Source organism: Triturus cristatus, chromosome 12 (genome assembly GCF_964204655.1).
Source record: "Triturus cristatus chromosome 12, aTriCri1.1, whole genome shotgun sequence".
NCBI classification, from domain to species: Eukaryota; Metazoa; Chordata; class Amphibia; order Caudata; family Salamandridae; genus Triturus; species Triturus cristatus.
Genome location: NC_140595.1, coordinates 72,389,035 through 72,402,744, shown reverse-complemented (window position 1 = coordinate 72,402,744; position 13,710 = coordinate 72,389,035). Strand labels below are relative to the sequence as shown.

The 13,710-nt window shown below is 39.4% G+C and overlaps 1 protein-coding gene across 1 annotated transcript in view; it reads left to right on the top strand.

The window, feature by feature from the left end:
• LOC146772547 (solute carrier family 12 member 2-like) overlaps positions 1-13,710 on the top strand; it is a 133,840-nt gene that overhangs the window by 44,406 nt on the left and 75,724 nt on the right. Inside the window, exons 2-5 of the mRNA XM_085636755.1 lie at positions 2,500-2,616; positions 3,948-4,023; positions 7,904-7,999; positions 12,814-12,953. Of these exons, the coding sequence (XP_085492881.1) occupies positions 2,500-2,616; positions 3,948-4,023; positions 7,904-7,999; positions 12,814-12,953 (429 nt within the window). The remainder of the gene's footprint in view (positions 1-2,499; positions 2,617-3,947; positions 4,024-7,903; positions 8,000-12,813; positions 12,954-13,710) is intronic.

The window sequence follows — 13,710 nt, the reverse complement described above, 5'->3', positions numbered from 1 at the left end:
CCAGTTTTCAAGGGATCCCACTGGCTTAAGGCACTTTGATATCTGTGAGATGCTGGAATGTCTGGACCATCTCATTCAGAGAGAGAAAGAGAGAGATACAAAAAGCTTTAATGGGACCACTCCAGTGCAGAAGAAGTGAGAGAGAGAGGTGAAGAAAGAAGGGAGAAAGATGAATGAGGTGGAGTGAGAGAGAATAACAACTAGAGGAAGAGAGCCATAACAAAGGAAGCGAGAGACATTTCTTTTTGAAACGTGAGCCATTGATGGAGTGTAAATGAGAGACTTCAAAAACAGGGAGAGTGAGCCAATAAAAGTGAGAACAATAGAGCAAGATAGAGCCACTGAAAGAGATGGAGCTTGAGTGAATGAAGTAGAATGAGACTGCGCCAGGGGTGTAGCTACCCTTGGCGCAGCTGGTTTAGTGGCTCCGTAGCCTAGAGTCATGAAGGGCCCACTGAACCCTGATAATTGCTGTATGTTACTACCCCAACATCTCTCAAAGGGGCCATTTTCATTGCTTGCACCGGGGCCCTTCATATCCTTGCTACTCTACACGACTGCGCTTAGAAGGAGAGCAGTGCACTGTACACAATATGTTCAGGGGCTCCTCTGCGTTTGTCTCTGTGACCCCATTAGAGCATGGTGAAGAGGGAGTCATGAGCTCAGTTACTGCAGGACTCCACTCCGTACCTGGACCGTGAGCTCAGGTTCAGTCTCCTCTCCAAAAACTTCCCTAAGTATTGAATTCTAATTTTAAATCTTCAGTACAAAGCAGTTTTAAAAAAGGCAGGCAAATCATGGAAGCTAGATCCTGGTTTGATCCCTTGTGATATTAGAAAACTGTACTCATTATATTTGCATCTTCTATGCATCAAGGGTCGGGATAATGGCTGGGCAACGTGCTATGGCTTCAACCCTTATTTAGAATTTTAAAGCATAAGCTCACTGTGTTGAGTGAGGTGATGGGTATTCTTTTGAGCTGTACTGGAAAACCTTTTCAATAAAAATACGTTTGACAAAAAAAAAGGCAGGCATTTAAAAAAATGTTTTTGTAATAAAGATTTTTAGAAAACATCGAAATCAAGCAATGCAAAACTAAAAGCGTGATAGTGAGAAGTGGTTGGTGTAGTTGATCTCAGTGCATTGGGAAAAATTAGGCGAGAGGATGTGGCCGACTTTGAACCTGGGTAACCGGGTTTGAGTTTCGGAGGGAGGCTCAACATCTCGTGATTCTGGGCAAATCACTTAATCTCCCCGTGCCTAAAAAAATAAATATTTGTATGTATCGTTCTGTAATGCAACTGGTGCTCATGTGAAGCACTCTGATACCTTCGGGTCAAGCTTGCGCTGTATAAAACTCAAAAGTAAATAAAAAAATAAATCATAATAAAAGGCTGGTAACAAATGGCAAGCCAGTCGGCTTTGCCAATGCCTGTTCTTTTCTTCTCTCCTAAGGGTATGGTAGGTGCCCAAAGAAGGATTTAAAGAGCATCAGGATGTGTGCCTGCTGCTGACTGCAGGTATCTTCTGTAAAAGCATCCCATGAACACCAGCTGTGAGTACCTGGTACCATGTTAATAGACTGCCTTTACAATGGTGTAATGGCTTCTACAAGTGATCTGGTGCAAGACGCTTTACTAGAAATGCCATTTACTTATCAGTGCAACATTCAGAACATGGCATCGCTTAACAAAACAAGAAATCAGATTCTTGTGTGTAGTGGAACGATGACCTGCATTGTTGAGGACATACTCAATTGATGATTAAGTGGCCAGGCAGCTTGGCAGGAATAGTTGAGTCTCCTCTCCCTTAAACAGGATGTTACTTCACTTTTGATAAGGTGTAAAAGTTTGAAAAGGGCTACTCTTAAGGCTTTGAAAACTTCCTGCCACATTTCCCTGTGAATGCTAAAATTAAAACTCCATGTGGTGTCAGCTAACACAGATCCCAAGCTTAACACCTGACGTGGGTGTAGGGACCAATCCCTAGTCATTGTTTTCTGCAAAGATTTGCAAGCAAAGTGTGGTCAAACTTTCATTGAAGGAAAGGGAACTCCCTCTCATTTTTACAATTCTGAGGCTTCCTTTTCGATTCTAGAGAGAGTAGAAGCACTCGCCAAACCTATTCATGAGTATCTTTTTGAGGATCTAGAGGATTTCCAAAGCCGTATGGACAGATGAACATCATCCAACCACTACACAGAGGAGCAGATGTTCTACTGAGTTCTGGGACCAAAATAGAAGATCTGGACCAATAGATATTAATTAATTCGCTCTTGATTCATTTGCATGAGTAATTCCTGATATGTTATTGGTAAAACACAGTTTTGTTAAAATGAAAAACCACGATTAGCAAAGGATTTTATAGGGTCACCCAGTGGTTTAACCTTGTTATCAACAAGCAAGAGGAACTTTCTGGTAGATCCTTTTGAATCTGTAATTGTGTGTTAGTTAATGTGATGCATTATTCTTATTCATTACCTATTTTTCTGCCTTCTAGGACCCCTATGATGCATTGCCCAGTGGTGAAGGCGGTAGCCTGGCGGAAGATGAACTTGTCACTCAGATCATGGACAGTGGTGGAGCCGTGAAGTTTGGCTGGATCAAGGGAGTGCTGGTAAGTTAAGTTATTGTTTCTTGTACGCATGCGTCCATTGATGTCACTTAAAAAAGAATAAAACCAAAATCTAGCGATTTTATAATCTAGAGCATTGTTCAATCTTATATATTTTTTTTTAAATATCTACTATGATATACACTTATGCATGCAATCAGAGACCCAAATATATATGTTTTCTTGTGTTTGTTTATTCATTTATGCATTTGCCAAGTACAAGACTCATCTGAAAGCATTGGTGTGCTATACATTTAATAAGGATCAAAACCTTCAAGTTAATATTTACAGATGACAACAAGGAAGCACTTGAGATAGCCTTGTGGTAAGGTAGTGTTAGCAGTTACAAGTGATTTCAACAGGTTGTATCTTACTTGTTTACAGAAATCCCATTCCCCAGTTGCACCCCACGATTCACAAAACATTTGGTGTTAAACTTATTTTAGTCTTAACCGTTTAAATGTTTCAAGTGTATTGTGCCAAATGTTTGGGCAGAACTTCCTCCAAAGTGTTTATTAAAAAACTTTAAATTGCAGAATCCCCTGTGCTGTGTTCAAAATAGTATTACGTTCTTGACTTCGCTTAAAGTATAGGCATAAGAATTAACTTCCCCAATATTTTAAACATTTTTTCACTTTCTATAGCTGCTTTTCTATCTCCCAATTTTAAATATTTTCATTTACTTTAGATTTAACATCAGGTGGCTCTCAGTTTTATAAATGTTCTGTGTACTCAGTAATCGTTGTAGACTAAGCGGAGTTGGTGGAGATAGAATAAATCATGGACATATATCATAAGACTGAGAATACTGCCTGAATTGGAGAGTTGAACATTAGCATTCTAAAGAGTAAGTGGTAATTCTTCTAGGTAAAGGTTGAAGAATCTGGGAACCACTGTTTAATGTCATTTGCCACAGGAATTATACTAGTGCTAGCACCACTATTTCATAAACATGCCCCCAGCCAGGTATCGCAATGAGATAAGTGTCAGCTTCCCAGGGTCGATGCCCAGTCTTCTCAATTTATTCCATAACAAATTAAGGTTAACTATGTCAAAGATTGATTAACAATCAGCTATGCAGAGATACAGATTTAAGCAGGTGTGCATGGCTTTTCTGGCAAGACAGCATAAAACTGTTTTGTTGTTAGCTGTAGAGCAGCTGACGTGCAGTGATGTTTAATCAGTTGTAAGTAACTCATTTAAAAAAAATAACAGTCTTGTAGATGGTTTAAAGTTTGGTAGAAGGATTAAACTGTGTGGTTTGTGACCAAGAAACTTTTATTTCACTGAGTGCTTTTGAGGCCATTAACAATTTGACTCTAATCTTTCACCAGGTGAGATGCCTTCTTAACATTTGGGGAGTGATGCTATTCATGAGGTTGTCTTGGATTGTTGGCCAAGCAGGCATTGGTGAGTCTAAGTCTCGGATTGGGTGTGTTATCTCTTGCGTTTCTAGCAAAATCCTAACACAATACACCATTGCTCCTTCTGGTATTAGTTACCAACATGACAATATATAGCTTTGTGTACTCAGACTATTGAAGTTCATGATTGGATTATGCTTCACTTCTTACTTTTTAGATTATTTAAGGAACTATAAAAAGTACAGAAGAATTTAACTCTGGTATTATTTTTCATACGTAGGACCATTAATCACTTTGTAATTAATCTAGGAGATTAATCTAGTGTTTATTAGTGTTTGGTTCCTTATTCCCTATTTTTAAATCCAACTCAATAGCACAGCTGCATACAAATCAATTGTTTAAAATACGCATAGTGTTGACTTCGGCTCCATCTAGAGAAGTCGTAGTCTCTAACTTCATGCTACTAGCTATTTCATGTGTCATTCCATCCTCTAGTGGAATACAACTAGGACTATTTTAGATCTGAAAGGTAGAAAAGTACAGTCAATTATCATGCTGTTTTCCAAATATTTCCTAAATGCATTCTATTCAAGAAGCATTCCTTTTTTACAAACCATTTCCCTGCAATGGTAAGGCCAACGGGGTAGGCATTGAAATAATAAGTAGCATTTGTTGATGCAAAAGGTGAGAGCAGAGTTTGTGAATTGATGTGTTTACATGAATAGAGATATTAAATACAAACCCATTGCCTTTGTCAATCTTTGCTTTTAGTTGGTCCAGTAACATCTTTTAAAAATATTGGGCCTGATTTTTGTTTTGATGGACATTACATTCCCCATCGTGAAGGACTACAGTATGTCACATCTTGAAATGGCTGCCGGCCCAGAGGTCACGTCTGTACCTTGTAGGGACCCACTAGCATGGTGGTTCCCTTCATAGTACAAATAGTTTGGTGAGCAGCTGCTGTTAGTTTTGACGACCATCCACAAACTCTTAACATTCTCCCATTCACCATACTCTAGCAAACTCCAAAAGTGGTAGGCAGGAACCGTGTAGGGGTGGACGAGAGGCACAAGGTGGAATCAAGACCAGGCAGCCTTGATTTAGGGAATCCTAGCAGTGCCATCAGTGGGCTTCTAAGAAAGACTTTGTACGCCTTGCACTTACCTTCTTCACACATTGTTTTCCACAGCTCATGTTACATATGGCCACATGTAACTGGGGAACCCGGTGTACTAAAGGAGATCACCGTTTTGATTGCAATGAAGAACTTATTATGTGATATGTAGTAATTTCATAACGTGCAATGTTATGTTATTTTATGGTAACAGAGGTTTGTACAGCGGAACTGGAATGACTTCCTTCTTCACTACAGGAAATTAAAGGTGCACATTGCTAAAACAGGCTACATTTTTCATACAGATATATGTCTAATGCTATCTATATCAGTAATTAGGGATTCTCCTCAACTTCAGACCATCTGTGGCACATCCTCTATGGAATAGTTTATTTATTTGGAATAGAATGTGGCATTAATATTATAGGAAGAGGTGGCAAACATAAGTCTGATTGGTCTGCAAACATCTTGAAACGTTTCTGCCATATCTAATTTGTCATGTAACATTTTTTAGCAAGATTTATAACTTACAACTATTAACAAATCAGAGGAGGCTGCCCCTTATCATTTTGGGGTAAGCTGTGTCCAATCTACTTAGATCTTGCATTGCCAATTTTGTCTACTTATCAGGTAGGCTTCAGTCCACCTGAGATCAAAAGTTCTTTTAAGTATCAACTTTCCCAAAAGTGCCATAACTTTTTCAGGTTCCAAAAGTGCAAAGGTTTTGAGGAACTGCTCCAGGAAAACCAGACCATGAATTTAAGTGAGAAGGACGTGCCCCTACTTCCAGTCAGAACCACAACCTTAAGTTTCATTCCCACTGGTCTTTCTGGTTCTCTTTCAGGAAGATGCAACAGTCTTTGTTCCTTGAGTTTTCTCCACATATATTTCCAGGTATATTAGGTTCACTGCAGAAAGCCACTGATAGTCAGATTATGGACCCTCTTGGGTAGTTGTGTTAGCCAGTGACCAACTTTTGAAAGTCTCAGAGAAGTTTACCATGCAATATTCTCCTCATAACTATGATCCAGTCTTTGTTTCACAGGATCACTTATGGCAAATGTAAGCCCAAAATGTGTTTTTCTTCATTTGCACAAAATGACAGAACATAACTTGATCCTACTGAGCTTCTATGAATAAAATAAAAATAAACACTCTCTCAACACATTTGCTTTGTCCACCTGGGGGTTTAGTTCCCTTTGGTCTGTTAGATCTTTACACTTCAAGGCCACTGACAGAATCTTCCTTTAACAGATGATACAAAACAGAAAGGTAAAATAAGTCACAAGTAGGAAACCCATTGTTCAGGAGCAGCTTTGAAGACTGAGAGTCGAGCACCTCTTGAGATTGTAGTCTGTATGAAACAAATCAAGTAACTATTGAGTCATAAGGGTCTTAGCTAAGGAAAATGATTAAGTCCAGCAGGTCATATTGGTTTCTGAAAGGCAGAAAATGGCAGACTTATAAAAGCAATTTTGCAGCATCCAAAATAGAAAATACTGTTAACTAATGATTTCTATTTCCCAAACATGCTGTGCCAGTGACTTTCCCTATGTTCTGTTAAAGTTAGAGAGAAGTTGCTTTTTGAAAAAATAAAACAGTGCTCTTTTGAAAGCAAGGAAGTGTCTATAGCCTCACCCTGAACAAAGCACTTAGCTCAGGTAATCTCCTTTTAAAATAAAAGTACAGGCCCATTTTTTTTAATTAAGTTTGAGCATGATACTGCTGGATATAACAGTTACAAGGTACACTAGGACCACATGGCAGTGGTTGCTCATCCATTTGTCACATGAATATTGAGTTATTGTGTGCTTTAAGTGATATCCAGTACCCACACCCTGGATCTCAGTGCCTTTGAAATCTTTCCCATTGTCATGTCCTAGTGATTTTGAGGTCAAAGTCAGATCAACAAAAACGTGGCCCATCTTACTGAGCACCAGTTGCCCAACAATAAGTTTCTTAGCCCCTCACTCAGAATTGTGAGATACGTTGATTTGTGACATTAAACTTCAGGTCTTCTCTATGGACATGACCTTGAAAGCACACACAGCTCACCAATAAATCAAAATTTCCTACCACGTGACCTTTTGACTATTTGTCAACAGAAGTGTCCACACCTGCAACCCTGCTTGATGATGGATTCCAAATAATTGATTCTGCTCCAAAAAGCAATCATAGATGATAAAAAAATCTATTTATATATATTTTTTAAAGTATTTCGAGTTGTCTTTGTTTTTATTAATTTGTAAAATACAATTCAGAAGAGAGTTAAAGCACCCACAAATAATGAAGAAATATATTCTAAACCATATTTGCTGTATTATAAAAGTGGGAACATTCTCATATAGAGAGAATGAAATGAGTTAAAACAAAATACAACTTTCATTTCTCATATAGAGTATCCTGACAAGCAATACTTCAGTAAACTATATAAAACAGTTGTAAAACAAGAGCAACATATGTTCGAAACCAATTCACATAAAAATATAAGTATTTAATATTAACTATTGAAAATGCAGGTTAAATTATTAATTGAACATATTAAAAAGAAATACTATAGAGAACACAAGAAAAGAAGAATGAGAAAACTGAAGAAAAGCTAAGAAAAGAACAAGGAAAATTAATACCAATATGATAAAAGAGATACATAAGAGTAGTAAACATGTAAGAATATTCATATTAAATCACAATACTGAGAAATAATCGAATAAAATATACTTTTGAAAATGAATCTGCTAGGCAATTGAGTGATTAGACAATAAGACTTTAGAAAGAAACTAAGATGTCCGCTCATCATTTCATTCTTCAGGTCTAACTTTCCTAATCATCCTCATGGCAACGGTGGTCACTTTCATCACAGGGTTATCAACTTCTGCCATAGCCACCAATGGCTTTGTACGAGGAGGTAAGGTAACTCTTTCATTTACATGTTGTTACAGGTCACTGAACACTGACTCATCAGAAATGTCATATATTAATGGTTTGTGATTGCCATTTTATAAAGAAATAGGTAAAATCTTTTGTACCTTATTACATACAATGATTGAATCCACAATAGAAGCTACATGCATGAGCTATGCAGACTATTGTTTGATATTTTCTTATGCTAAAATAACATACTTCATCAAATTTAGAAATGCTATATGTGAACCTAAATATAAAGTCGCAATGAATTTTAGCCATAAAAAATAGGACAGATGAATAGCCTTGAATATATATATATAATGTAAACATGCCTAATAGTGCAATTAGAAAACATTTGTAAAAATTACAACTATGTAGTTTATTGATCCAATTACATGTTACAACCCCCACGACCACACACCCCAACCCCATAGAGGCTTCTGTATTACAGTCTTAATCTCCCACAAACAATCAAGTGGATTACGTCCAGGAATTCACATTAAAGATGCTCTTACTAAAATGAAATTATCTTTTTAATGCACTTCATTGTTTTCTGGATTTAGGGTGACACTATATCAAATACCTAACTAACAAAAGTAGTGCATCTAAGTCATAGAATTATGTAAATAATCTGATAAATGAACTTTTAATGTCATATAGGACAGATCTTATTGCGGATCATTCTAATTATTGCTAGTGCTACTTTTCTATATTGACAAGATTGATGCCGCCCGATCCTCCTTCTTACAAACTATGTTCACGGTGTTCAAGGCTCAAAACAGTTTCCCCATTCTCCTTCAAATATATCAAAGAAAGGATGATATAGCTAATTTAGGATGCTAGTAAAAGCCATTTTGGTTTAATCAATTCATTTGAACAAGTGGCTTAAGGTATGTTGATCACGACCAAATGAAAAGTAGAAGAAAGAATTAATATATACGAGTCTATTTGGAAATGACACATCTGTCAATGGTGTTTAAAAAACGTAACTTTTTAGTATGAACAAAATATTTGTCTTTTATTCTGATCTATCCCATGCTTTCTACATTACTGCTTGGGAAAATGGGGACCTATTCACAAAAGCGCTTTTGAGTATGTATAGTACTGCTGTGGTATTCTTTTCCATGCTTTTCCATGCCTTTGTGAATTGGTCCCCAAACAGGTGAAATGGAATTAAAAGGAAATAAAATCTGTATTGTGGTGTACATTTAGTACAAACAGAAAGGACTGTTTCATCTTTGCAATCTTACTAATAAGTACTTTTAGATTTGGAGCATGTTAGTGTGGAGTACATGGAGTACGTTGAAGAGTACAAAAGTAGCAATACTGCTTCCCATTTCCATAAAAAATGTTGTGAATCGGCCCCTTAGTTCTTCTTACATGCACAATTTGGATAGCACATTTATTTATTTATTTATTTTAATGTTTTATAGAGTGCGAACTTGACCCGTGAGGGTATCAGAGCGCTTTACATGGTTTACAGAGGAGAACAAACAAAAAGTCTCAAGTACAGGAATATACAAAGGATGGCGCGGGGCAGGGGTGTTGGGAGCAGGGGACAAAAGAGGACACAAGTGTGTGGTTACAGTTATATTTAGCATCGATAGAAACAGAAGCCCCACATTTCTCAACGGGGTGAGTTGGTGATCTGAGGAAGAAGCAATAGTCTTAGATTCGTCAGGCACACTGTGGTGGTTGAGAGCAGGCCTTAGCCGAGGTATTTTTACCCATGAGGAAAGTTTTTGCCTCCTCCTTGAAACGTGGTAGAGAGGGGATTTTTCTAATGGCGGGTGGGAAAGAGTTCCAAATTCTTGGTGCTGCCCCAGAGGACGCCCTATTGTAGGTTCTTTTTTTCTGAAAATGGGCAGGTTGGAGCAAGAGGTTTCTCGCGGACCGGGAGTTCCTGCTTCCTCCAGATACCACTAGTTTCTGTGCCAGATAAGCAGGGGAGTTTGCGTATAGAGCCTTGTGTGTAATGCATGCCAGTTTCAGCTGTATTCTGGCCTCAAGAGGGAGCCAGTTTAGTGATTTCATATGTGGAGAGATGTGGTCGAATTTCCTAGTGCCGGTGAGTAGTCTGGCGGCCGCGTTGAGGCAGGCTTTTAGAGGTGCCAAGGAGATCTTGGGTAATCCTGTGAGAGATGACTAGTGCTTGGACTGCCATTTTTAATTCAGGAGTATCGATGAAAGGTTTCAGCTTCCACAGGTAGCTCAGGTGGAATCGGGCTGATTTAGCCATCGAGTTATTGCATGTTCAGGTTACAATCGAGGATTATGCCCAGAGATTTGGCAGGGTCCACAATGGTCGGCGGGCAGTTTAAGGCTGTGATGGCCTTGATCCACATCTGAATGTCCGGGTTGGCTTTTGAGGGGGAGATTAGGAGAAATTCAGTTTTCTTTGCGTTGAGTTTTAGCTGGTTAGCGGCTAGCCATTGGACAGTTAGTTTCAGGGTCTCGTTCAGGGAGAGGATCTCCTCGAGTGATGCAATATTGATGTATATTTGGGTGTCGTCCGCGTACATATGGTAGGAGATGTTGGCGGTACGAAGAACTTCAGTGAGTGGCTCTAAGTAAAGATTAAAGAGGGTGGGTGACAGGGTTGAACCTTGTGGGACTCCAACCGTGACCGGGGTGGGAGCTGATAGGTTGCCATTAATGAGGAATCTCTGAGACCGGTTGTGGAGGAAGGACCTGAACCATTCTAGGACAACGCCATCCAAACCCATCCTGAGTTTGAGGCGTTCGAGTAGTTTTTCATGGTTGACCGTATCGAAGGCGGAGGATAGATCTAAGAGGATTAGAAGGCAGGTATTGCCTTGGTCAAGTGCTTGGAGGGCGTCGTCCACGATGTGGAGCATAGTAGTTTCAGTGCTGTGCCCCGGTCTGACTCCAGATTGGAAGTCATCAAGTAGGTGGAAGTTGTTGATGTGCTGACTTAGTTGCTGTTGTACACACTTCTCTAAAACTTTGGCTAACAGAGGGATATTGGAGATAGGTCTAAAATTGTCTGGGGAGGCTGGATCTAGTGATGTTTTTTTTAAAATAGGGAGGACTTGGCCGGCTTTCAAGGGGTCTGGAATCGATCCCTGCTGGAGAGAGGCGTTGATTATTGCAGTCCAGCAAGGAACAATGGATTGGGAGGCAGCAGCGAGGCAGTTGGATGCTAGCGGGTTATTAAAGTGGTTATTTGGGTTTAAGGTAGAGAGGATTTTAGAGATGGAGTCTTCGTCATCGTATTCAAAGTCGGTCCAGCGAGCTTGGTTTTTAGGTGAGTTTTTGTGTGTCAAATCACTTCTAGCTCAAACCATGGCAAAGATTAAAATTTTGACAAAACTCACATATACAATCTCAGGTGCATTCTGACATTTGTATGTATGTCTGGAAAAAATAAATAGAATAACATGATGCGACTTTAAACCCTGAATAATCAAATCATTGTCAGAGCACAAATTAAAGGTAATAAAAGCCCCACAGACTGTCAATCAATTAACAGAGATGCTCACATTATGACCGGTTGAAACAGAGTAGTGCTCTGTTACAGTCTAAGCATACCGGTCGCTGCAATGGTTAGAATAGTGTTTTATTACTTTGGTACTGCAAATGACCTCATGGGTTGTGCCAGTGTTTGTCCATTTACACTTGAATCATCTCTTCATAGGTGATTGGTGTCACACCTTAGTCCACAAAGGCCAGAGCCATGCAAGAGTTTCAGAACAGCAACATAAAACAACTTTACATCCAATGAAAGTGGAGTTTGTTAGTCAGACATGATTGTGGGTTGGGTTGGGCGTAGTTTGCGGAGTTTTGCAACACAGAACTCCACGAAGTTACAAAAAAACACCGCGAAGTTCGGCGAGTGGCGGAGTGCAGTGCGAACTGCAGTTTGTGCTGGTATTCCCACAGCTCGGGTAGAAATTGTACCCGAGCGGCAGCTCGCGCTCCCGAACGGTAGAACTTACCATTCGAAATTGCGAGCGGGGAAAAAAATCCGCTGCACATCGCGAAGCGGACTTTTCTGCACTCCGCGAGCTCCGTGGAGTGCAGAAAACTCCACAAACTCTGTGAACGGAGCGAAGTTTACCGCCCAGGCCCAATTGTGAGACTCACCCACATTTTAGATATTCCGTTTTTCGGGTGAATTTTGAATATAATCTTTTTTTGGCTAATTCTTTGTCTGCATAGCTGATGAACAACTTATTCATCGCGAAGGAGAATATTGTTCTTTGTTTTCCTACAATCATTTATTTTATATTTTCACATTTTTATCCCCTTTTCACACAATAGTATGTTATATTGTTGTACACAGCATTCTAAATACCTTTCATTCTCTGGAATGATGCCCCCCTTTGCTATGGATGTTTTAGGACAATGGTTTTAGTATCTACTATGAAATATAAAACTTTTTTATAATGAGGAAAAATGTTAGTTATAGCACTTTAAACCAAAAAAGCTCTGAATCAAGTCAATGATTTAAGAATTGTTTCATGAGTCTTTTTTTGTACTTTTTTAGGTCTCACTACAGCCAGCTTTAGCTTTATATATTCCATATTGTTGTAATCCAAGAGGATGCATTACTATGGTATTTTATTTCTAGGACAGCTCGGAGCAACACACACAAAGTCCCACAACTATTGCCAAACACTTCCCATAATAGACAGGTAGATCTATTTGTTTTGCGATTGCATGTTTAAAAAAAGCCCAACCTATTGGCTTTGCCAATGCTTGCATATATTCCACCAGGTGTTGTTGGCAAAAAAGACGCACAATGTTCGTCAACGTCTTTGCAGATTGTAATCATTGTGTTTTACCCCTCAGGTGGTGCATACTATCTGATCTCAAGAAGTCTGGGCCCTGAGTTTGGTGGCTCTATTGGGCTCATCTTTGCCTTTGCTAATGCTGTTGCAGTAGCTATGTATGTTGTTGGTTTCTCGGAAACCGTCAGTGATCTTTTGGCCGTAAGTATCCATTCTTGTGAATTTACTACCAGGTTAAATGATTGCATGAGGTACAAAAAAAATATTTTTCTTGCACAACCTTTTGTTGTTCTTATATTGTTTTTTTTAACTTATAGTAGCTCCTCTAAAGCTTAGTTCCGCGTCATGTTCCTAAGGCCCAGAATCTTAATCCAGGGAGTACATACAGAAACCCGCCTTTAAGGAAAGGTGAGAAGGCAACAAGCTTGTGAGACTAAGAAGCCAAGATTCCTTGGCCATTCATGGCTACTGAGGGAGCTTTTAGGTTAGTTCTAATGAATAGTAAGCTAGCCGATAAAAGAGATTTGGTGGCTGATAGGCCACAAAAACAGATAGCCATATTGCCAGGCAATTTGTCCATTGATATTCTAAGGCAGATCACAACAGTCCTCACTAATGTGACGAAGAGACTTCCTTCAAATTTTTACACCTCATCGACTTCTGCTCTGCAGTATCACAGTACGACACATATGGACAAAGAGTATCTATGTGTGCGTTGCATCTTGGAGGACAGGCCACACTTCTGCAAATACAGCCTCCGCATCCTGGAACAGAGAGCTCCACCGGGACTTCTGCTGACACGGCCTCCCGATCGGTTTCTTTGCTCGTGGTCCCGCTTCCTCCATAAAGCACGGTCCTTTCCTTGTCCGACTCGACTCTGTCGCCAGTGTTGTGCCACACCCACTTCCGGGATTCCCTCTTCCTTAAGGCTCTATAGGATGTGACGTCAAGGGGCGGA